Below are 27,009 nucleotides of genomic sequence, written 5' to 3'. Positions count from 1 at the left end.
ACTTCAAGCCTCCAATAAGCAAAGTAATGGTATTGCACTGGTTGATGAGTCATCTACCACCTAGTATTGCCTGGTGACACAGAGGGGTGCCATTCCTCGATGTGGTGTGGGCACCACACCTCCACCCCTGCTTGTGTTTGTTCACACCTGGGTGGTCACCCACAGTGTGCTGGTGCATGGAGGTTATAACCAGGATTACTAACAGTCCCACCATTGTGAAGGTGCAAGCAGAGGATTTGGCTGTCACAGACCGTCCGGACTTAGTATTAGTATTAGTATTAGTATTAGTAACGGCCGCATGGTGCAAGAAAGCCTATGGCTTATGCTGCACCAGCCAAAAAAAAAAAAAAAAAAAAAAAAAAAAAAATTAAAAAAAATAAATCCGAACAAAACAATGATAAAAACAAAAAAATAAAAATAAATAACTAAATAATAATAATTAATAAAATAAAAAATAAATAAAAAGGAAATTAAACCTATCATCCTATGTGCTTCCCTTACCCGAAAGTACTATCCAGATGACCTTTGAATTTCCCCAAACTGTCGGCCTCTACCACCCATGAAGGCAACTTATTCCAGTAATTTATAACTCGCTGGCTAAAATAGAACTTCCTGAAATCCAATCTAAACATTTCCCCCCGTAACTTGAATTTATGTCCCCTAGTTCTAGCATCATTTATAATCTTGAAAATTTTGTCCTCATTCATTTTACTGATGCCTCTCAGAGCCTTAAACACCTCAATCAAATCTCCTCTAAGGTGTCTAGTTTCCAAACTCTGCAACCCACATATTCGAAGTCTTTCTTCATAAGGACGCCCTTTTGCCGATCTCACCAGGCGAGTTACCCTTCTTTGCACCCTTTCAAGAAGCTCGATGTCTTTCTTCAGGTGCGGTCTCCATACTTGAACACAGTATTCCAAGTGTGGTCTAACATAAGCCTTATATAATGGGATTATCACGTCCCTTTCTCTACTTGCAAAAGTTCGATAGATCATTGATAGGACACCATGGGCCTTCCTTGCAACCTGTTTACAATGCTCAGAGAATTTCATGTCTGACCGTATCGTAACACCCAAGTCCCTTTCCTCCAGTACTGGCTTTAGTTGAACTCCACCAAGTGAATAAGTTATTTTGGGATTACTGTTTCCCAGGTGTAATACCTTACACTTTGTTGGATTAAAGCACAGCTGCCATTTTTCTGACCATTCCTGAAGTCTATCTAGGTCTCTCTGAAGAAGCTCAGCTTGACAGTGATCATTAACTACTCTCCCAATTTTAACATCATCTGCAAATTTAGACATCACGCCCTCTATCCCTTCATCAATGTCGTTTATGAAAATTAAAAACAACAGTGGTCCTAATACTGATCCTTGGGGAACCCCACTTCTTACATCAACCCAATCTGAGGAATAGCCATTTATCACAACCCTCTGCCTCCTGCCCTGAAGCCATCCTTCTATGACTTCACTGAAATTGGGTCCACTTGACTTGAATGTCACCCCAATATCAGTTCCATCAGCATTTTAGACTCCTGGGTAGCAAGTACAGCTTGTCTGGCATCTGAGAGAATGTCTGTGACAACCTCAAAGACCATTTTGTTTTACATGTTTATTTTTGGAATTATATTGCTTATATTTTATACAACATATCATATGTATATGTAAGGAATACATTACTAAATATATTAATAAAATAATCATTTATAAAATAGTTTGCTATTATTATTTACATGTGTAATATAATGTTTTTGTAATACAGACACATATTTAAAACCAAAAATAACAGGTAGTTTAGCATTAGGCAATTAACTCCTTTTTTGTGAATGTCTGACAAAAAATCCTGGTTACATCACTGTTTGATTTTACAAATGTTCGTGCGAAATTCCTTTGACGCAGTTTTAGAAGTTTATAACACAGCTATCAATAGAAATATTTTCTGTAAATCTCATTAGAAGAAAAAATATACATTCCGAAAACGTGCTGTACCGATATTGTTACCTAAAAACAATTGCAATAAAACAAACCTTTCTTGTATTAAATGCACATTGCAGTGTTATCAGTTTTACACTAGTTTTTTCCATATCAAGTGTAGCTTTTTTTTTTTTTTTTTTTAATTTCCTTGATTTTGTGTTAGTAGATACAATCAGAGCCAGACCAAGGTATTTCTGCATCCCAGGCCGAAAGGTTTTTTAGCACCCTCTTACTAAGAATATATATATTTCTTGCCTCCATGTTCTTCTGTTTTTGCCCCCCCCCCCTGGGCAAGGGCTTTACTAGCTTGTGTCTTGTTGTTGTTGTTGTTATTTGGTTTTTAGGAGCATTAGCAACTAAGGCCATATTGCTCCGGGGATATACGGTGGTCATTCTCTGACCTTTCCGCATCCTCCGTATTTGGTGGTCACGGGCTCGAACCCCGATCTAATGAAGAAGCGTGTGCCAAGCACTGCTGCTCCTGCCCACCTGGCTAAGGAGGTGCCGCCGGTTTCTTAATCCGGCACTGGATACAATACATATTGAGGAAAGGAAATATGATCATTTCGTTTTGCAAAAACAATTCATTGCAATTCTTTCTGTTATGTTTCTTATGCCAAGGAACAGTTGTGTGCAATTTTTTTCCTTTTTTTTTTTTCCTGTATCATGCTGATGAATGACAGGGCCTTCCGCATCACTCACTGCTCCTTGGAACTTATAATTCCCTTTAGCTAGAGGCTGAGCACACATGTGCGAAATTCTTACAAATTCAGTGATGTATTCTATAATCAAGGTTAACACCTGATTGTTTTTCTTGGGAATAATTAGAAAATGCATTCTTGAATGTACATTTTTGCTGTTTGCACGTTAATTAATAGATTTTTCTGAATTTTAAAGTTGGGACATTAAAGAAAACACTTCTGTTTATGTATAAAAAAATTATAGAAATAATTAGTTAATTTCACTGTGGTAATTTTCACCCTCTTTTTTTTTTTTTTTAATTTCCTTAATTTTGTGTTAGTACATACAATCAGAGCCAGACCAATGTATTTTCACAACCTGGGCCAAAAGGTTTTTAAGCACCCTCTTACTAAGGATATATATATTTCTTGCCTCCATTGTTCTTCTGTTTTTGGCACCCTGGGCAAGGACCCTACTAGCCTGTGTCTTAATCCCACACTGCATACAATACACATTGAAGAAAGGAAGTACGATCATTTCGTTTTTCAAAAATAATTCATTGCAATTCTTTCTGTTATGTTTCTTATGCCAAGGAACAGTTGTGTGCAATTTTTTTTCTTTTTTTTTTTCCCTATATCTTGCTCATGAATGACAGAGCCTTCCGTGTCACACTGCTCCTTGGAACTTGTAATTCCCTTTAGCTAGAGGCTGAGCACACATGACATGCACGAAATTCTTACAAATTCAGTGACGTGTTCTGTAATCAAGGTTAACGCCTGATTGTTTTTCTTGGGGATAATTAGAAAATGCATACTTGAATGTACATTTTTGCTGTTTGCAAATTATTTAATAGATTTTTCTGAATTTTAAAGTTGGGACATCAAAGAAAACACTTCTGTTTATGTATAAAGAAATTATAGAAATAATTAGTTAATTTCACTGTGGTAATTTTCACCCTCAGCAGACTAACAATGCTTGAAAAACGTGATGGGACTGAGGCAGTTTGTTGGAAATAATATTCTTGTAAAATTGCTAGCCGAGATAATTCCTACAAAGGGTGCCGAAATAAGTGCTCCCCCCCCCCCCCCCGGCTGGATTTCCATGTCACCATATACAGGCTTATAGCCCAAATGCCACTAGTCAATGTGGATTGTCAGTTTAACAACTGGCTTGCAAAATTCTTGAAAATTTAACAACCTGCTCGCATGAGCCTGCTCCAGCACACCACTGGTTGTACCGTTTATCTTTATGCTGGGGCGTCTTTGTAAGGAGCCTTTCAGAACTTAGTCTTTTCACTTGAAAAAAAAAATTTTTGGGTGGGAGCCCAACATTGTAGCTTGTCTAGGGCATAGTTTGCCTATGTTTCCAGGCAAGCCCTGCTGTCTGCTTATATGACTAGGACAATGTCATCTGAATAGGCAATTCTGTCTAATAGTTCTATGTCCATTGATAGAAATTCATCAAGCACAATAAACCAAAAGAAGAGTCCAAGGAAGGAGCCCTTGGGGGCATCCTCTAGTTACATACTATGAAATTTGACCTAGTCCTTACCATGATAATTGTATTATTGAGATAGTCTAATGTATCTGTACAGGTTTAGCAGAAGATTTTGGCCACCATAGAGCATCAAATGCTCCTGAGTTTGCATTGCACCTAATTTCATCATACTGTTCGCACCAAACACATGCACAAAAAGACATCCCCTTGTCTGTTTCAAGTCCCATTCAAGATAGTTCACAAACATCACGCAAGTAGCACATTTTGTAAGGCTATAATTCAAAGGAGAACTGCCCCTTCAGTTCTCCTCCGAGCCACAACATTTCCCTGCTTTAATCCTGTTACAGGGCATGCTCATAATTAGTTTATTCTCTTAAGTTTTCAGGTAATAAGGAAGTATTTTTATTTATTTTATTTTATTTTTTTTTAAATTCTTTCCTTATTTCCATTTCAGTGAAACCATTTGAAATAATAATATCTCTGATTTTAAAATTAGTAGTTTGATTAATTTAAGTTGGAACTTCTTTTATAAAAGTTTCTTTTCCATAGAGGTGCTAACTTACAGCTGCTTTTGTGAGCTCATGAAAAGAATGGCAGCCAATTTTCCACATGGAGGTGCTATGGATGCTCATTTTGCCAATATGAGATCACTGATACAGGTAATGTTTGTATATTTTTATCAGTTAAAGAGGAACTGATTTGCTTAAATCTTATACTGGATACTCATTTTGCCAATATGAGATCACTGATACAGGTAATGTTTGTATATTTTTATCAGTTAAAGAGGAACTGATTTGCTTAAATCTTATACTGGATAGGTCTTTGTTCATCAATATTGTTCTTGTTTAATTTTTCCAAAATTAAAAAAGAACAATAGTTAACTTGCTGGTTTAATATTGGAAAAATTAAACCAGCAAATTAAGTAACTGTAACTTAAATCAGTAGTGAATTTTAGTACTTATTAGTAGAGGCAAAGATGCAAACTTATACAGCATCAGCCATTAAAAAAAATACAGTATATATCTTCTTCATTTGCCTATCGCCGATCGGGCTAGCCGGGTGGGTAAAGTGCCTGCCTGGCAACCCAAAGGTCGCGGGTTCGATTCCCGCCTCGGGCTTGGATCAAAGTACTGCAAAAAAACCTTGGGAGGTGCATTATGGCCACAGAAGCCTATGCGCCAACTACCAAAAAAAAAAAAAAAAAAAAATTTGCCTATCCCTTAAAAATTTATCCAATCCTTTAAACCTATTGAAGTTATCTGTTTCCACAATACCAGATGTAAGTTTATTTGGCAGTGGCATAACTACTGTACCACTAAGTCTGCCACCGTGGTGGGAGGGTCAAGGAGTCCATTGGCTGATTTTGTTGTTAAAGATCACTTGAGGCCATTCAGGAGTCCAGTGGGGTGAGCCAAGAATTTATAGTGTTGCCTCTATTATTCAACCTAGTGTTGCAAAAGTAGTGAAAGTGTGAAAGTGTGCAAAAGTGTGAAAAAAATGTTTAATCTGATTCAATATTAGTGGATCATACCACATTTAACTGATATGACACCCTTTGACATGGTACAGTAAAACCTTTTTTTATATCCGGCACTCAGGTAACTGAAAAGCTCCAGTACATATATATTCTAGAACAGGAGTCTCCGATTGCAGTGGTTTTCTTTGTGGCAATATTAGATAAAACGGGTCTGACCAATAAATCCTGACAGCCAAAATCTCGACAGCCCAGAATCCCAACAGCTGAAAATCCCGACAGTATCTACTATATTGTAAAAATATATGAATATAATTCTATATATTTATTAGTTTTTTAGTAAGTAAATATTTACCTTAGATTAATTTTGTATAGAAAGATATAAAATATAACAAATTTTAACAAATACCTCTCTAAATTTGAAGATTATGTTTTCTGTTACAGAAACAAACAGTTTTAAAATGCAATTGCAAATAAAAATGACTTAATTGCATTTAATTGGTAATTTTTCAAGTCGAATTTTGGTATTTGTATAGGGTGTTTGAGCAATAATTATAAGTATAGCATTGAAATTCTAAAGATAAAAAACTTGAAATAAGAATACTTTCAGAATATGAAAATTTAGAGTAATGTATTTTGGCAGCTGCATAACATTTGTCATAAATATCATTAGCATAGCTAAAACTGTAATTATACAGGTATTTGTTATTAGCTGTACTTTCACAGATTTCTTTGACAAGTACATTAGGCATGACCATGGACTCGGCAGGATATTTTGAAAGGGGTAATAGAAAATAATATCCCATTTTTTTATTATCATTATAATAATAAGAAGAAGAAGAATAAAATGGGATTTCTTGTTAAAGATTCTGCAGTGGGAGAGGAAAGAATTCTTCTATTTACAACAAAAGTAAATATTCAACACCTATCATGTGCTCAATATTGGATTATGGATGGTACATTTAAAACGTGCCCACAATTTTTTTATCAATTATATACAGTACACCGGTCAGTAATGAAAACTATCTAATTCTTCCCTTAGGGGACGCCTCCATAGCCAGGTGGGAAGAAGCAGCAGTGCATAGCACATGCTTCTTGATTAGACCGGGGTTCAAGCCCGTCACCACCAAATACGGATGATGCGGAAAGGTCAGGGAATGACCACCGCATATCCCAGAGCAATGTGGCCTTAGTTGCCAATGCTCCTAAAAACCAAACAACAACAATCTTCCCTTAGTTTGTGTTGCTGACAAATAAGAGTGAAGAAAATTATAAACGTTTGTTTCAAGATATTATTATTATTATTATTATTATTAGCCTTATGGTGCAAGGAAGCCTGAGGCTTATGCTGACCAAGGCAAAAAAAAAAAATTCTGAATTACCTCTCTCTCTCTCTCTCTCTCTCTCTCTCTCTCTCTCTCTGAGAGAGAGAGAGAGAGAGAGAGAGAGAGAGAGAGAGAGAGAGAGAGAGAATCACCGAGAAAGAGAAGAATGATGATATATGATTGACTTTACCGAAGAAAATGAAATCGAATTGAGATCACAGGCCATATTAACTGACTTGGAATTAGCTGCAATAAATGCCTCCAGAGGTGAGTTACTTAACATGACTAATAAGGTCTAATAAGGGTTTTTCCACCTGGGACAATGTGTTTGGAGAAAAATTCAAGCAAGTGGACTGGCATCTCAGTACGGCACCGATGAAGAATTTAGTTTGCTTCTTTGACATTTGTATGCCTTGCCGTGTATTCCTTCTGGTGAGATACCACAAGCATTTAATGTTCTGAAGCCACATTTACCAAGGGAAGCTAGTGATGTGATAAGTGGTTTGAAGATAGTTATGTATATGGAATAATTAGATGGTATGTGGGTAATGGTATGGTAATTCGTGCTCCACCATTATTTCTCCCAACATTATGGTCCATATACGATTCCATTCAACTGGAAATTCCACGCACCCAAAACAGTGTTGCAGCTTGGCATAGAAGATGGGAGTGTATAGTTGGATGAGCACATATTGGCATATATAGGATCATCAAGGAATTTCAGAAAGAACAGCAACAGATCGATAACCAGACTGAATATATACAAGTATATACATAAAGTGTGGGTTGTTTATTCATTAATATGACATAAAATACTAACATTATCATATAGTGTTTGCATGACTGCAATTGTAAAAAACACGGAGCTGCTAAGCTTAATAGCTTCTACGTTGTAACTATATTTAAAAGAGTAAGAGATTACCTCAATCTTTTGCATAGAATGCTTCCAGTCGATGCATTTCCAAATATAAATGAATAAAATAAAATAAATGGATAAAAAGACATTAATGAATTCTCTCACTCGTAGAGACATGACCGATCCAACGCACAACAGAATCAAAAGCTGAAAGCCCCCAACCTTTGTAACCACATCATAACCAAGATTGGTGAGGGGAATGAAGGGATCCTCTTACCAAGAGGCATAAAGTGTGTGTGTGTGTGTGTGTGTGTGTGTGTGTGTGTGTGTGTGTGTGTGTGTGTGTGTGTGTGTGTGTGTGTGTGTGTTTTAAGTTCTTAAATGCAGAGGTTATTTGTATTGGCGTATGAGTAAAAAAAAGACCAGAAATCCGAAATTAGGTAAGGATGGCACACGATAGAATTTGAGTGAACCTTCATTTCAAGGGTCTCAGCGATCAATAATTTTATGTAATTATGTTTAAGATTTCCACTTTATTAAAAAGGAATATGTGACCTTCATTGACGGCATGAAATGCCAATGCCAATTCCAATGCATTTGCACGCAATGTGCAGATGGAAGCAGCATGTTGTTTCACGCGCAAGTCGAGAGTACACCGAGTCAACCCTTGATGCAATGAATCGCACTGACCACAAGAAATATTGTATATAAGATCATTTACTTGTATCGAGAGAGAAGGAAGAACTGTGTGATTTCTCAATATATTATGGAGTTTCTGCATAGGCCTGGCTACAATTTTGAATTCTGTATCTTTAAAGAGTTTATTGAGTTGCCTATACACCCGTAGCCGAGTGGTCAGGAGCGGGAGTGCAGTAGCACACATTCTTTAGGTAGACCGGGGTTCAAGCCCCTGACTGCTAAATACGGTCGATCTGCCAACCCGCACTTGACCAGCGTGGCAGATTATGGTCCATTTCCCTCAGCATGAATTGTTGAGGAGGCTTCCATCCTGCAGTGGGTTGATAATGGCTGCAGTTTACCTTTACCTTTTACCTATACCGTTGTTCGATATACGGAATAGAAATAAAGTATTTTTTATTGGTTTCATTAATAGGTATCGTATTTTCTGACTTATTTTTGGCTTGTAATCTGATTTGATTAATAATGGAAAGTGGATAGCCCCTATTTAAAATCCTATTGGTTAGTATATCAATTTCTAAGTCTAAGGTGGGTTCAGAAGTAGAATATTTGTGAGCATTAAGGAACTGGTTAATATTATGGACCTTTTATTAGAATGTAGAATTCTTCCAGTTGAGCATCGACTGGAAGCATTCTACCCAAAAGATTGAGGTAATCTCTTACTCTTTTAAACCTAACTGCAACGTACATGTTCCATGTGTTCAAATAAAATTTTATGTTTTTAACAGCCGTTTTGGTTACATGAAAAACATTTTTTATCGCAAACATTTTTTGAGATATGGACTCTAACTTTGTTTTTTTAAATACAATCGGAATGTCAAGATTTTGGGCAGCCCCAAGAAAAAACTTAATTTTCTATTGTTGGATCCCTTATTTTGGCATAAAATTATTAGTGTCAAGTAAATATAATAAACAGTGTATCTTATTTCCTTTTTTCAATAGAACATTCACTTACGTATTACAGAATGCAAAGAATACATTTATAGAAAATTTTGGTTACGGTAACATCCTATTGTTTTATACCATTTTGTAAGATTTTCTATGTTTGTGATTATCTATTTTTCTAACAGGAAGCAGCGATCACAAGGAAAGTTGTTTCCTGATAGCCATGACTACTTATTTATTGGCACAGCTGCCCTTGGTCTGACTAAGCCAGAAAGGAGGCTAGCCCCTGAGAGTTTAGTGGAATGGAAAAAGGAGATTTTAAAGTCAGTTTTAAATTTAAAGCTACTGAATGCCGGGCCAATTTGAAACCAGCTTCAATTGATTTTACATGATTATAAGTCTGTCTGTTAAATTACAATGGGTGGAGCCTTGATAAAAGGAAAACACCCAGAGCATTCGATACGGTACACAGCATTCTGTGTGAACAGAATAGCATTGCCATTTGATAAAGCAGCAGGAATATGAAATTTTTTACCCAGTTTAACTATTGGTCAATATTGATGGATATTTCAGTATTATGGAATAATGACTTTAACTTACTAAACCATAATGGTATATATGTAACTCTTTTGGGAAGGCAGTTTTCTTTGAATAGTACTTACCAAATATCTGTTTTATAACATTATTTTTAACATAATTTGTTAACCAAAAAAGGTTAGCTATGGATTAAAAATTATTTGGGAAGATTTTAGTTTTAACAATTCTGCATTCATGCTTATATGATCTTTGCCATAATGAAATCATTGCTTTTGTTATCAGAAATACTGGTGCTGCATGTTGAGATCTCACTATTGATGTATATCTGGGAAGCATGCTTACACATAATAGTAATAGTTTTTGCCATGGTGCAAGGAAGCAAAATTATATGCTTCCCTCCTCACACAGGTAACTATCCACTTGACCTTTGAATTTATGCAAACTGTCAGTTTAACTACTTCAAACCCATGTCTCAAAAGTATGTATCTCAACCATGTAAATAAATATGAGTCAACTCCAGTAGCTCGCTCTATGCATTTGAAAGAAACATGAGAACGTGAAGAAGTTGTTGGTAAATATTAAGTATGAAGAACTGACTTTAAAGTGATAGGCATGTTACTTGGACAGAGTCTGGCTATACAAAAATGCCTACACACAAAAAGTATATAGGACAGTCAGGAGGAGTAAGCACTGAGATGTCAAGGTTTGGCAAAAGAAGGGTAGTTTGTTGCCTGGATCAAAGAACATAGTTCATAACCACAAGTAGATCCAAAACTGTCCTCCTTTCACCCTTGCATATCAAACTGGGTTTGATGAAAGTTTGTGAAAAGGTAAAGCTTTGAATGTTTGTGAAAAGGTAAAGCTTTCTCAATTTTTGAAAGCTTTACCTCAGGAAGGGTCCCTGCTTCAACTACCTTTGTACTAAATTACTGTTGATCACCCAAGAGAAACTAAAACAAGATATTTTTGTTGGACCTCCAATTCACAAAATGATGAGGGACTGGAATTTTGAGAGTACTGTGAATAGAACAGAAAAATAGGCATGGATTAGCTTCAAGTCAGTTGTTGAGAACTCCTTAGGGAACAACAAGGTTCCAGACTACAAGAATATAGTTGAAAATATGTTGCCAAACTTCAAGAAACTGGGTGCAACATGAGTGGAAAGGCACAGTTTTTACATTTCCATATCAACTAATTCTCCAGAAAAATCTAGAAAGTGTTGTGAACAACAGGGTGAGAAAGTTCACTAGGACATTAAAGACCTGGAGATGGAGGTACTAGGGAGGTGGAACGTTAACATGAGGGCTGACTATTGCTAGATGCTGAAGAGGGATGTAAAGTAGAAGGATCTGCAAGAAAATAAAAGAAATTAAAATTTGACCCATCACAGTTTTTAAAATGACAGGTGAGTGTCTAGTACATTTTTTTGCCGTACTGTCCTTTTTAATGGTGTTTTCTGCATGTATTTAAATGTAAAATTCTGGTAAAAGTAGCATTTTGTTATGAAATCAGTGCACAAATTCTGCCAAAATTAATGAAATTTTTTGTGAAAAGTCAGATTTTCTTTCATGAATTTTGTAGGAACGTGTCATGATGGAAACAAATGGAAGTGATTTTTGAAATCAGCAGTTAGAATGATTCAGAAACACCCTTTCCTGAGAAGACATCAGTGGAATTTTTTTTTTTTTTTTCAAAATGTAGAGTAGTGTTTTGTTTTGTGTCCTGTCTCTCAGACTTGTTGCTACCATGCCTTGTTAAAGGGGTCTGTAGCATGTTGATTTCTATGCAAAAGTAAAAAATGTATGAGCAGATAGCTAAAGTTGAACTGTCCCATAGTACAGTTTCTAGGACCCTTTGATCAAAGCAAGCAAGTCCAGAAATGGTGGTGGCCCTTCTAAGCTAGGTCTATGGTTCTATAGTGTACAGACCCATAGATTTTTACATGTTGATTGCTTCACTGCCCCTGAACCAAATGCTATGAAATTTTGTACCCATATAATAAGATTAATTCAGAAATACTGCCAAAAATTATGGAGCTCCAAAATTAACAGCATGGTTGAGAAAAACAAATTGGCATGCTCAAAAGGAAACTTGAAATGTAACAAATCATAATTGGCATTTTAACATTTTCTCATACATTTTAAGTAAATAACATTATATTTTTTCCTTTGGAGCAGTTATTTTTATTTCAAGTGCATAGTTTAATTTCAAGGCAATTCATGGTTAAGTGCTTCCACAATATAAGACTGGAGCATTTCAGAGTAAACCTAGTTTGCTCATAGTTATATATTATGATAGCTGAAAATCATTTTGCTTATAAACTCTTTAACATATACTAAATGAAATGCTTATTCATTTATTTTTTGAAAGTAATGTATACAACTCATTTTATTTCTTTTTTTTTTTTTTATCAGATTCTCGATGCAGAAATGTTTGAACTGATGCACCAAAATGGAGACTATACCCATTTTTATTTTTGTTATCGTTGGTTTTTATTGGATTTCAAAAGAGGTAAATATATCTATTGTCTATTTATATTATAATAGAAAAAATATATATATATAGACCATTCTAAGAAAAATTTTGCTCTATGAACCTTTAACAATCTCTCCTTGGGCTGAATTAGTTCACAAGGCTCTCATCATGTACTCATGGCTTCTTCTCAACATTACCATATACCTGTTAAGTAAATTTTCAGACTGTCTATTCTTAACGTCATTACTATACCAACATGTTCAACAATATCACCTTTTTTTTTTCTCTTAACAGTAATACAGTGGGACCAACTGATGATGTTACCAACAGCAAACTCAAAATGGGAAGCATTCAAGGAACTAATCTTGGTGGCTACCAGGCTTTACATACCAACTTAGAAATATTGTTCAAGGTTTAGGCCTAAATGGTTGTCAGATGGACTAATGAGACATGTGGCAGAGAAGAAAAATGCATGGGATACATACAAATTAATGGGTGACATGGAAGCCTATGATAGATATAAGTTGGTCTGTAACCAAGTCACAAAGGAGATTAGGCAGGCAAAGGCAGACTACGAAAAATCCTTGGCAAAGGATGCAAAGAAAAACAGAAAGGAGTTCTTTACATACTTGAACTCGAGAAGGAAAGGGATGAATCAGATTGGTCCACTGGATATTGATGGTTCAACAGTTGAGGATCCTGCTCAGGTGGCTAACAATCTAAACGAGTATTTTGCATCTACATTCACGCATGAGGAGTTATTCAGGAAGGAGAATGATGTAGGTAAAGTAAACATTGGCAGTGAGCTGGATGATTTTGTAATAACTGAGAGGAAAGTGGAGGAGAGATTGTTGAGGATAAACATAAAAAAGGCACCTGGGGTGGATGGGATCTATCCAGTTATATTAAAGGAGGCAGCAAAGGAAGTATGCAAACCCCTAGCCATAATTATGAGAGCTTCTTTGGACTCAGGGGAGGTACCCATAGACTGGAGATGTGCAAATGTAACCCCAATTCACAAAGGAGGATCAAAGGCTGACACAAGTAATTATAGACCTGTTAGTTTAACTTCTGTTCCAGGTAAATTAATGGAGGCACTGGTTAAAGAAGCACTGCAGGATCATCTAGACAAGAATTCAGTTATAGCTCAGACGCAGCATGGTTTTGTTAAGGGCAGGTCTTGCCTGACCAATTTGATTGGATACTATGATGTAGTCACAAAAGAACTGGATGCAGGGAATAACTTTGATATTATATATTTGGATCTTAGAAAGGCTTTTGATACTGTTGCACATGGAAGACTGCTGCACAAATTGGAGCAGTGTGGCATTGGAGGCAAATTGCTGCTATGGATAAGGGGATGGTTGAGTGGCAGAAGACAGAGAGTGGTAATCAATGGACACTGCTCAACGTAGACTAATGTTATTAGTGGAGTTCCTCAGGGTTCAGTGTTGGGTCCGTTGTTGTTTTCGGTGTTTATGAATGATATTGATGATGGGATATCAAGTTTAATGTCTAAGTTTGCAGATGATACAAAGGTTGGCAGGGTCGTTAAGGACACTACTGACGCTATGCTGCTGCAACAGGATCTGGAAAGGTTGAACAGATGGGCTGAGAGGTGGCAAATGAAGTTTAACATTGACAAATGTAAAGTACTACATATGGGTAACAGTAACCCCAGAGCAATGTATCAACTCTGCGGTACTACACTGACAGTGGTGGAGAATGAAAAGTACCTGGGGGTAATTGTGCAGGCAGATATGAAGTTCTCTGAGCAGTGCAGACGAGCTGCAAGAGTAGCTCATGGTGTCTTGTCAATGATATACAGGAATTTTTCTAGCAGGGATAAGGAGGTGATTATTCCCTTGTATAAGGCAATGGTTAGGCCACATCTTGAGTACTGTATACAGGTCTGGAGGCCTCATTTCAAGAAGGATGTAGAGCTGCTGGAACGGGTACAGAGAAGGGCAACAAGATTAGTAAATGGAACAAAGGGTTGCTCTTACGAAGAAAGGCTTAAGTTTTGCAAATTACAGAGTCTGGAGACTAGGCACCGGCGAGGTGATCTGATAGAGGTGTATAAGGCTTTGAATGGTTTGAGCATGCTCAATGCCAATGGGATTCTTCATCTTTCTCAGAATAATCACCTCAGAGGGCATAAATTCAAATTGAGGAAGGACGGATGTCGGATAGATGTGCGGAAATTTGCCTTTGGCCAGCGGGTGGTTGGTTGGTGGAACCGACTTCCATCACTTGTTGTTGAAGTTGATAGGCTAAACAAATTTAAAGCTCAACTGGACAGGTATTTCGAACGAACGGAGGGGTGAAATGGGAGAGGGTTTTTTTTTTTTTTTTTTTTGGCTGATGCTGAATAAGCTTGCTTTCTTGCATCATATGCCTCTACTAATGCTAATGCTAATAACTGTTCTGTGATATAATTAACCTTTGCCCCTGGCTAACTACCTTGATCCTATTCCACCTATTCTTCTTGCACAATATATTTCCTGATCCCCTGATAGTCGAGTATTCAACAACAGCAATGATGCCAGCAATGATCAATGTGGCATTAGGGGCAAGTGGTTGCTATGAATAAAGTGATGGTTGACTGTGAGAAGACAGAAAATGGTTGTTAGTGAGAGCTGCTCTCCTTGACTATTGTTATTAATGGAGCCCCCCCCCTCAAAGTTGAATGCTGGGAAAGTGTTATTTTCTATATTAATGATACTGATGAAGACATATTAAGCATAATGTCTAAGCTGCAGGTGATATGAAGGTGTTGGTGACAGTAATCAAGTATGTTATGCAAAAAGATCAAGAAAAATTAGGCAGATCCCAGAATAGCATACTAATTGTGTGGGTGCCTCCATAGCCAGGTGGGCAGAAAAAGCAGTGTGTAGCACATGCTTCTTGATTAGACCGGGGTTCGAGCCCGTGACCACCAAATACGGAGGATGCGGAAAGGTCAGGGAATGACCACTGCATATCCCCGGAGCAATATGGCCTTAGTTGCTAATGCTCCTAAAAACCAAATAACAAACAAACAAACTAACTGTGTGGTACCACATTCAGTTGTGCATTATAGCCTAAGTTGCTGATGCACCAACAAATCTAACAACTACACTCAAGTTAGTAGTGAAAGAAAAAAAAAGATCTGGGTTAGTTGTGTAATCAGGTATGAAGTTTTCTGAGCAGCACAGGCAAGCTGCTAGGACAGTTCTTGGAGTTTCATCAGTGATATACAGGAATTTTGTCAGCAGGGATGAGGAGGTGATTATCCCATTGTATAAATCAATGGTTAAGCGGTTAAGCCATACAGGTCTGGATGCTTCATTTTAGGAGAAACGCAAATCTGTTGGAACAGGTGCAAAGACCAGTGAGGGACCAAAAGGGCACTATTACCAAGAAAGGCTTCAATTAAGCCAAATGCAGAATCTGGAGACTAGGTACATTAATAGACCTGCAAGGAGATCTGATCAAGGTGTTTAGCACTTTGAATGGATTATGACTCATTTGATAGTATCCTCCTTCTTGCTCTGACTACATACATGAGGGGGTATAAATTCAAAATTGAGTAAGGATGGTTGCAGGATAGATGTGCAGAGGTTTGCTTTTAGCCAGGTAATTGATTGTTGGAAGAGGCTTCCAACAATCAATTACCTGGTAGTTTGAATGAATTCATGGAAGAACAAGAAAATTATTAGATGGAATGATCAGATGATGCAGTAAGTGTTGTGTTTTTTTTTTACTGATGCTATATAAGCTTGTTTTATTGCATGTTTGTTTGTTTGTTATTTGGTTTTTAGGAGCATTAGCAACTAAGGCCATATTGCTCCGGGATATGCGGTCGTCATTCCCTGACCTTTCCGCACCCTCCATATTTGGTGGTGATGGGCTCGAACCCCGGTTTAATCAAGAAGCGTGTGCTACCCACTGCTGCTCCTTCCCACCTGGCTACGGAGGCGCCTCTTTATTGCATCATTTAGCACCTACCAATATTAATATCATTACTAATACTATGGCTACTGGCCTGCAGAAAGATGAGTCTGAAGGTTGCTTGTCCAGGCTTTTAAAGAGAGTTTTTAGTGTAGCAAATTTCCACAAGATAGGGGAGGTACTTTCATGGAGACAAGTGTTAAAGAAATTTGTAATGACATCCAGTTTAATGTACATGGGCATTTACCAGATTTTATTCTGTTAGATGGCCTCTCCAGTCCTTAAATCATTTATTTATCACATTCATCAGAGTTCTCCACACCATTCATCACACTTGATTTCAGCATTTAATATACGTTGTTCTGTAGATTCAGTGATAGCGGTGTCCAGTTTCAGGATAGAATAGTCAGTTTACAGATGTGTTCTCAATGTTATACTCTTGACCAGGCTTAGTGATTAAGTCCCTCAGTGCAGTCTTGCAAATTGAAAGTTTATATTTATGAATAATTCCCATGTTCAATATTACCTCATTTCATTACCCCATCAAAAAAAAAGACTGCCATACAGTCTTTTTGATGGATGTAGATTTCATAGTGTCTTGTATCTTTCCTTCAGAACTTCCATCTTTTCAGCAGAAAGGCTGGATCTGTTCTGTTGAAAATCATAGCAGGCAGCATGTGTTTGTATTCTCAAGGCTATGAAGTTTTCTGTATGGCATGGGACATGATTAGCATGCCATTTCTTTTTTAGGCATGGATCCAGTAGATGCCCTGAGGATAGCACTTGAATATAGGTAGTTTGCTTATTTGCAGGAAGATGTTCCAGATTTTGGACTTCCCATTCAGTAACGATACTGTGAATCTCCACAGTTGGCATGCTTTGCCTTTGAATTTTTGGAAGTAAAATGATTGTAGCTATTCCTGGTGCAGCTAGAAGGAAGGTAAAGTGATACTGTTGTGGACACTTATGATCAATGTTGGATGCATTGTACAGTCTGTGGTCCTGTTAACCAGGGATGGGATGGAATGGCAACAGTTATGTCAATGTTGGATTCTCCTCTGGAGTTACTAAATGTTTTAGATTGTCCAGTTGGCTAATGATGTATAGACCTTATATCCCTAGTATTACTGATGTATAGACCTTATGTCCCTAGTATTAATGAGATTTTGTCTCCTTAAGTGACTGAGCACATTTTCAACAAAATTCAGGTATGGCTGGATACCATTATTGGTTCTGTTGCATTGACAATAGATAGAGAGTAAATGGATTTTCCAAACACTGCTCATTCAGCTTGTGCTTTGCACAAGCTGCTTGGGCACTGTACAGCCTCTTTATCTTAGTTATTGTCCAGGTTTGCCACGATAATGGTAACCCGACACTGGTCTCCAGAGATTTGAACAACCATGCAATTTTTTCCTCTTATATAATTTTAGATTGTTATCAACTGCAATGGAAACATTAATTTGGAGTATTCCAGAGGCATAGCATTTGATTTCTGTTATGCTGTTTATTCATAATTTGTTTTCACCTTTATGATTTCTAGAGCTTTCTGATAATCAGGGCATTTTGCATCTCTTTAAGAGTGGGAATGATCCTTCTTTCTCAATTTACATTTGTGATGGATTTGGTTTGCTGTAGCAGGCAGGTAGTTCATGATCAATGCTGGTACATTGGCTACAGGTGATTCCTCTTGCCTTTGTGACTGCTGAATAGTGATAGCAAGAGCTCTTGAAACATCAGTACTACAGTGGTATCTCTAAACAAAAAATCTAATCTCCAATTAGATTTTTTGTCTGCATAAACAATAGTTGTCTAATTTGTCCAATGACCACCAGGACCCAGCTGGTTGTTACTGTTCTCTTAGTATTATTCTTAGTAGTATTGGTGAATTTTATTCTATCATTAACCACCTCTTAGCAGAGGTAATGATGTGATAAAAGATAAAGTATAAACAAGGATGCTAGGTAGAAGAGAGAAAACCCATGTTGGCATGGAGTGAGATAAGGCAATGGCCCTTCAGCCAAAATAATTGCTGCCTATCATGAAACCTGGATATTTTTTTTTATTTATTTTATTATTTTTTTTTGACGATAAATCTAACCAAGCATAAACTTTCAAAAGCTGAGCACAGGTAAATTGAGAATATGTTTAACAGCTTTTTTGCCTACTTTTTGCCAATTTCTTTGCATTAGTATTAGTATTATTAGTGAAAATTATACAAGAAAGCAAGCTTATATAGCGTTAGCCAAAAAAAAAAAAATACAACATTTCATATTACCTGTTCATCCACTCCACAAATTGTGGAGTGAATGAACAGGTGAATTTATTCAAAATTTATTCAAATTTATTGAATTTATTCAAACTACTGACTTCCTCTATACCAGCTAGAGGTTTGTTCTGTCCTGCAAGTATCCTTCAGCAATTTGAATTTATGCCACCTCATGAGAGTGTGTGTGTAGTCTGAGCAAGAGGAAAGATGCCATAAGCATTCAGATTACTCAATTCAAAGCCTTAAACACCCCCCCCCCAGCTTAGTGCTAGTCTCTAGATGCTGCAATTTGCAGAACTGAAGCCTCTCCTGGTCAAAGAAGCCTTTTGTTTCCCCCTTATTAATCTCATTGCTCTTCTCTACACCAGTTCCAACAGATCCATATCTTTCATAAAATGAGGCCTCCAGACCTGTATGCTGTACTCAAGACATGGTCTAACCATTGCCTTATACAATGGAATAATCACCTCCTTATCCCTGTTGGCTAAGTTCCTGTATATCAATGACAAACCCCATGAGCTGTCTTAGGATCCCTTATGCATTGCTCAGAGAATTTCACAACTGATGCATATTTACCCCTAGGTCTTTTTCATTTTCCACTACCTTCAGTATGGTATCACACAGCTAGTATGTTATCGTGGGATTGCTGCTAACCATATGAAGTTTAACATCTTGCATTTGTCAATGTTAAACTTCAATTATCATTTTTCAGCCCATCTGCCTAATTTTTCTAGATCTTGTTGCTGCATATTTACTGTCACTAAACACTTTGACAGCCTTTGTCATTTGCAAAGTTAGACATTAAGCCTTATATTAGACATTAAGCCTGCAAGAATATTTGCTGATGCTATCGAGGCAGTGTTAGGTGGGTCGGAAAACTGCTAGCTTGGGGGGAGACAAAGACCAATAGATTGACAGTAGCCACTGGCAGAGGTGAAAGAGATTCTTGCACTGCTTCTATTAGAATGAGCAGAAGCCTGAAAAACAAGATGCATGGTATTTCAGAGACTGCTGGGAGCCATTGCGGTACAAGTAAACACATGGGTTGTGTTAGGGTAGCTAAGAATAGAAACAGGTGCAGGTATACTTGTGTGTACACCAATGCTAGGAGTTTAGTAAATGAATTTGAGGTTTTGCTCAAAACATCGAAGGCAGATATTGTTGGGATATCAGAGACGTGGTGTCACACAGATATAAGGGATGCAGAACTGCAATTTGGGGAGTACAACGTCTACAGAAAGGATAGACAGGATAGGAAGGGAGGAGGGGTTATGTTATTAGTTAAGAAACACATAAAAACCAAGGAAGTGAAGCCAGTCGACATCGCTGGACAGTGCAGTGTGGAGTCAGTTTGGTGTGACATAAACATTGGGAGATCAAAATTGAGAGTAGGAGTGTGCTATAGGCCTAATGACTCTGATGAGTATAATAAGGAACTGTACAGGGAAATAGAGTGGGCCAGTAAATCAGAGTGTCTTATAATGAGAGATTTTAATTACCCAGATATTGACTGGAATTTGGGGGCTGGTTACTCACACACTAGCAGGACTTTTGTGGATTTATTGGATGATTGTTTTCTACATCAGCATGTTCGGGAGGCAACTAGAGGGAGTAATACTCTTGATTTGATTATCAGCAGTGATTCTTCATGCATTAAGAATCTGCAGATAAATGAACCACTAGGTGGCAGTGATCACAGTGTGCTGAAGTGGGATTTACTCAAAGAGGTAACTACCATTAGGGGTAAAGGGAAGGGTTATTGCTTCCGTAAAGGCGACTACGATGGACTGAGACAGTATTTAAATTCTATACAGTGGGACCAACTGATGATGTTACCAACAGCAAATTCAAAATGGGAAGCATTCAAAGAACTTATCTTGGAAGCTACTAGGCTTTACATACCAACTAAGAAATATTGTTCAAGGTTTAGGCCAAAATGGTTGTCAGATGAACTAATGAGGCATATGGCAGAGAAGAAAAATGCATGGGATACATACAAATTAACACATGACACAGAAGCCTATGATAGATACAAGTTGATATGCAACCAAGTTACAAAGGAGGTTAGGCAGGCGAAGGCAGATTACGAGAAATCCTTGGCAAGGGATGCAAAGAAAAACAGCAAAGAGTTCTTTACTTATGTAAACTCTAGAAGGAAGGGGATGAATCAGATTGGTCCACTTGATATTGATGGGTCAAGTGTTGATGATCCTGCTCAGGTAGCTAACAAACTAAATGAATATTTTGCATCGACATTCACACATGAGGAGTTATTCAGCGAGGGGAATGCCAGAGGTGTATTCAACTCTAGCAGTAAGCTACAGAATCTTGAAATAACTGGGAGTAAAGTGGAGGAGAAACTGTTGAAGATAAACACAAGAAAGGCACCCGGGGTGGATGGGATCTATCCAGTTATATTAAAGGAGGCAGCAAAGGAAGTAAGCAAACCCTTAGCCATAATTATGAGAGCTTCCTTGGACTCAGGGGAGGTACCCATAGACTGGAAATGTGCAAATGTGACCCCAATTCACAAAGGAGGATCAAAGGCTGACACAAGTAATTATAGACCTGTGAGCTTAACTTCTGTTCCAGGAAAATTAATGGTGGCACTGGTTAAAGAAGCACTGCAGGATCATTTAGACAAGACTTCAGTTATAGCTCAGACACAGCATGGTTTTGTTAAGGGGAAGTCTTGCCTGACCAACTTGATTGGATACTATGATGCAGTCACAAAAGAACTGGATGCAGGGAATAACTTTGATATTATATACTTGGATCTTAGAAAGGCTTTTGATACTGTTGCACATGGAAGACTGCTACACAAATTGGAGCAGTGTGACATTGGAGGCAAATTGCTGCTATGGATAAAGGGGTGGTTGAGGGGGAGAAGACAGAGAGTGGTAATCAATGGACACTGCTCATCGTGGACTGATGTTATTAGTGGAGTCCCTCAGGGCTCAGTGTTGGGTCCATTATTGTTTTCTGTATTTATAAATGATATTGATGATGGTATATCGGGCTTAATGTCCAAGTTTGCAGACGATACAAAGGTTGGCAGGGTTGTCAAGGACACTACTGACACTATGCTGCTGCAACAGGATCTGGAAAGGTTGAGCAGATGGGCTGAGAGGTGGCAAATGAAGTTTAACATTGATAAATGTAAAGTACTACACATGGGAAACAGCAACCCCAGAGCAACGTATCAACTCTGTGGTACTACACTGACAGTGGTAGAGAATGAAAGGGACTTGGGGGTGGTTGTGCAGGCAGATATGAAGTTCTCTGAGCAGTGCAGACGGGCTGAAAGAGTAGCTCATGGAGTATTGTCAATGATATACAGGAATTTTTCCAGCAGGGATAAGGAGGTGATTATTCCATTGTATAAGGCGATGGTCAGGCCACACCTAGAGTACTGTATACAGGTCTGGAGACCTCATTTCAAGAAGGATGTAGAGCTGCTGGAACGAGTACAGAGAAGGGCAACAAGATTAGTGAATGGAACAAAGGGGTGCTCTTACGAAGAAAGGCTTAAGTTTTGCAAATTACAGTGTCTGGAGACTAGGCACCAGCGAGGTGATCTGATAGAGGTGTATAAAGCCTTGAATGGTTTAAGCATGCTCAATGCTGATGGGATTCTTCCTCTAGCTCAGAAAAATCACCTGAGAGGGCATAAATTCAAACTGAGGAAAGACAGATGTAGGATAGACGTGCGGAAATTTGCCTTTAGCCAGCGGGTGGTTGGTTGGTGGAACAGACTTCCATCCCTTGTGGTGGAGGTTGATAGCCTAAATAAGTTTAAGGCTCAGCTGGACAGGTATTTTGAACGAACAGAGGGGTGAAGTGGAAGTGGTTTTTTTTTTTTTTTTTTTTGGCTGATGCTGCATAAGCTTGCTTTCTTGCATCAAATGCCTCTACCAATGCTAATGCTAATGCTAATGCTAATATTCCTTCATCAATATCATTAATAAATATAGAAAGCAACAAATAGCTCCAGCACTGAATTCTGGGGAACTTCACTAATAAGAGTAGTCCAAGAGGAGCAGTGCCCACTATTTGTCTTCTCCCACTCAACCATTTCTTTATTCACTTTATCCATAGCAATAACTTACCTCTACTGCCACACTACTCCAATTTTTATGAGAGTCTTTTATGGGGAACAGTGACAAAAACTTTTCTGAAATCTAAGTATATGATTTCAAAATTATTCTTTGCATCCATTTCCTTACTGCATCATAGTATCTGAAATATCTGTCATATCAGTCACACAAGACTGCCTCTTAACGAATCCATCCTGTGACGGCAGCAGTATAAATGCATTTTTGTCTAGGTTATCCTTATTACTTGTTTAGTCAGTGTTTCCATTATTATCCCTAGAACAGAATCGAGATAATAGGTCTGTAATTACTAATACCTCCCTTTGATCCTCCTTTGTGAATTGGGGTTACATTTACACATCTCCAGTTCATATGGACCTTCCCTGAATGCATAGATTCTCTCATATCATGACTAAATATTTGCTTATCTCTTTTTTTCCTCATTTAATATAACTGGATAGATCCCACCCTGAAATGGCACTAGCGTTTGTGTTGCCTGAGTCAAAACTTTGTCCCGGTGCCTAATTCATATCATCTTAACATGCATATGCATATATATTGAAGATAAATATATTACACAAAGTTCAGTTGATCTCATGAATAATGCACCCCATACTTCTTATTCTGATGTATGGTCTGGCCCTCTATTTTCTCCTATATCTATATTTTTTTTTATTTTCTTATTTTTAGCCATGTGAAATTTCTTCAGTTTGGAGCTAATTGATTTTGATGAGTGATTTTGACTGAAATGTCTGTTATAATAGCTTACATTTCCATTGAAGAATTTTCTACTCATCTAAATGGCACAACCATAAATTACAGAAATATAAAATCTGGTATTCTTTTTTTATTGTTTAGCTTTGTAAATTGCATTATTTTAAACTATTGACTGGGCATAACAAGTGTGGTGACATTGTGACCATTTGCCATTCCTGATGATTATGCTTGTTATACAGTTTTTCTTGTCCTTTTGTAATGAAATAATATTTCTTCATTGAAAGTCTTGCTTGCATTAACCCAGCAGTTGGTTACAAAAAGTTGCAATGGGGGAGGTCATGGAGTAACTGACAGGTGCCCAATTTTGTCTATTATTTATGGAGATAGTTTTTAATTCTCCTTGCACAATGCCCATATTTCGTCTTTTCATTTTACACTGCAGTACTTATTGTATGTTACTTTTTAATTTTTAATTTGAAAAAAATTAAATATTTAAAAAATGCTATGTTTTTTACATATGTTGTTTTTAAAAGCAAAAAAGTATTATTTTGGGTAAAAATGAAGTCATATTCATAAAATATAAGCATGAAATAGCCTCTTCCAGTTTTAAGTTCAGAAACTGTTAAGAGTGAAATTTTAAAAAAAAAATTTGCATATATATATTACTGAGTATATCTTACATATGTAAGCAGAAATTTGGAATGTAGGGGTTGCCTGAAGCAGTTCAGAGTGATTGAGATTTGGGGACTAGATTAACTTGAGGATTATGAATAATGAATTAGAATTAAAATGATGCTCAAAGGCCAAAAGATTTAGAGGAAATAATGACTAAAGTTGCAGAAAGTTCATGGAATGATTATGAAAAAGAAATTGGGGGGAAGAAGATCACAAGAAAAGCCATAAAATATTCCTCTCAAGGTTGAGACATGCTATATTTAGAAAGTGAGAAGCTGGAACTGTTGTGTAATGTTGAACAGCATTCATTCAACATAATTGAGATACCCAAGAGGACCTATGAGATACCATGCCTCATTCCAAAAAAAAGTTGCATAAAGGGTTGCATGGTACCTCTCAGCTGCCTTCAACTAATTACTCTGTGAAAATCATGAAATATTGCCTTCAAAAACAACTTGAATTAAACTAGGTCTATAATTAGGAAGGCAAAAAAAATTCAGTCATTAAGCTTGAATTAAAAAATTATAAAAAAAATCTTCTTTTGGAGTACCTGACAGGTCCTGTGCAACCACTGCTAGGGGAATATCCTCTGGGATAGTGCCAGTTAATCTAAGGCATAAGTGGGCATATGTCATACAACATATGCCCACTGACAATGACCTCTCCCTTCTAAATGTGGGAACTAACAGAACTAGCATCTTTTTACATTCTCTTCTATTGATCTTTCTATATGCTCCCCTTCTCTCCTTCCCTCACTTGGGAGGTGGAGGAGAATATCTATGGAAATTATCACTTCCCTGTGATAACAGGATAAAAAAGTAGACGTGGCCTCCTTAGGCCATGTCTACCTTTTAGGTTATCATAGTGGAAGATTGATCAGGCTTGACTGGAATGCCTTTCAAAATCAGAGTTTGACATCACTACAGTCAATCCAGAGCTTATCAATTATGCAGTTGCAATTACAATTCCAAAAACATCTACCCAGTTTCCATCATGTCCAGAACCTTGATGGAATGCTGTATGCAGCAAAAAAGGCACAAAACAAAGCTTGGGGGATATTTCAACAATATCCCACCATGGCGAACTCTTCACCTCAAATGTGCATGTGCCAAAACATGCCATATTCACCATTAGAGCCAAAAGGAATCATGGATCTGTGTTACATCCACCATTACCCAGTAAACTACTGCTAAAGCTGTCTGGGACAAAAAAAAAAAAATGAAGAGGAAATATACATCACACCCTTCATCAGTCTTGTATTATAATGGATGCATTATTGCGGATCCAACTGCAATAACCAGTGTTCTTGGGAAGACTTTTTATACAATCTCTTCAACATCTTTTTACTCCCCAGAGTTCCTGGTCCTGAAAGTGGAATACAAAAAAAGCAGCCAATTAACTTCAAATCTAAATGATTCTCATCCTTATAATGGGCCACAAAATTCACCACATAAGAGCTAAACAAAACAGCTCTAACTCTTACCAAGACAAGTGCTGCTGGATGAGATCTCATCCATAGAATTTTTTAGAAGAGCAGTTTCTGAATTTCTGGCATAAGGCAATTGTACTTGCCTTTCCTGAGCCTGGAAAAGATCCTAAATCCCCAACAAACTACAGTCCTATCACTCTGACTAGCTGCCTATACAAAATCCTGGAGAGAAGGCCCTCCTTATATGGTATTTAGAGGCAAATGGGCCTCCTCTCCAGAGGGTAGTGCGGCTTCCAAAGGAACAGGTCTACTCTAGGCCGTTTAATTAGGCGAGATGTATTTTTAAAATGAGAACACCTGGTGACCATTTTCTTCAATATGGTAAAAGCATATTACACAACTTGGAGATTTGGAATTTTAAAAGACCTCTATAGTTTTTATTAGAAATTTTTTATCCCATCATTCCTTGCAAGTTTGTGTAGGATCTACCTTCTCCCAGCCTTTTTGCCAAGAGGAGGGAGTATCCCAAGGATCAGTTTTAAGTGTTTTATGCTTTTTGCCATCAAAGTGAATTCCATCACAGAATAATTTCCTCTAATAGTAAAAAGTGCCCTCAATATTGACAATTTTGGCATATTCTCTAAATCCTGCAATATATTCTTATTAATCATGTGAACTCATGGGCATCGAATGATGGCTTCAGGTTCTCCCTGCAAAAGACTATTTGCATACATTTTTACTGAAAGCGCAACCTGCACCCTAAACCAAGACTTGGACAAAATGCTATTCCAGTAGTACCTGAGACTAGATTTTTGGGGCTTGTAATTGATAAAAAGTTTACCTTTCTACAACACATTCGTCAACCATGAGTGAAGTGCATGAGAGGGGATGTGTCATGCAACATATGCCTACTGACAATGACCTCTCCCTTCTAAATGTGGGAACTAACAGAACTAATACCTTTTTATCACTTTTTATAATATTATCGCTTTGTAGGAAACAGCTGCCACTTGCTTTCAAACTGAAATTCCTGTTTTTATGTTCCTGTTCCGTGTCCAACCCGATGCGCATGTGTTGTACTTGTTGCTGCAGTGACGCAAGAAGTACAATGCAAGCATGCACCCAAGAAAACTCAGTTGTGAGCAACAAGTGCAGTGATGCAACATGTACATTTGAGCAGTGACACACTACGTTATACAGTTGTTGTTGTTATTGTTTGGTTTTTAGGAGCATTAGCAACTGAGGCCATATTGTTCCGGGGATATGCGGTGGTCATTCCCTGATCTTTCTGCATCCTCTGTATTTGGTGGTCACGGGCTCGAACCCCAGTCTAATCAAGAAACATGTGCTACACACTGCTGCTCCTGCCCACCTGGCTACGGAGGCGCCGTTATGCCGTTATATCAGCATAATGATTAATATGCGAGTGACTGTGCCAAAATCTACAGCCCAGGGTTTGAAGGAATACTGTGAAAGAAAGAAAGGGAAGTTGG

The 27,009-nt window shown here is 37.6% G+C and overlaps 1 protein-coding gene across 3 annotated transcripts in view; it reads left to right on the top strand.

Annotated features, from left to right (window-relative positions):
• Positions 1-27,009, top strand: part of LOC150085771 (small G protein signaling modulator 1-like) — a 744,108-nt gene that overhangs the window by 651,201 nt on the left and 65,898 nt on the right. For all 3 annotated transcript variants that reach the window (XM_090374245.1, XM_090374244.1, XM_090374243.1), the window contains exons 22-23: positions 4,698-4,807; positions 12,339-12,435. In XM_090374245.1, the coding sequence (XP_090230371.1) occupies positions 4,698-4,807; positions 12,339-12,435 (207 nt within the window). The remainder of the gene's footprint in view (positions 1-4,697; positions 4,808-12,338; positions 12,436-27,009) is intronic.

Source organism: Mastigoproctus giganteus, chromosome 5, assembly GCF_048544385.1.
Source record: "Mastigoproctus giganteus isolate SK-2022 chromosome 5, ASM4854438v1, whole genome shotgun sequence".
Classification (NCBI taxonomy): domain Eukaryota; kingdom Metazoa; phylum Arthropoda; class Arachnida; order Uropygi; family Thelyphonidae; genus Mastigoproctus; species Mastigoproctus giganteus.
Note: the sequence above shows the minus strand (reverse complement) of the source record. Positions and strands in the feature narration are given on the sequence as shown.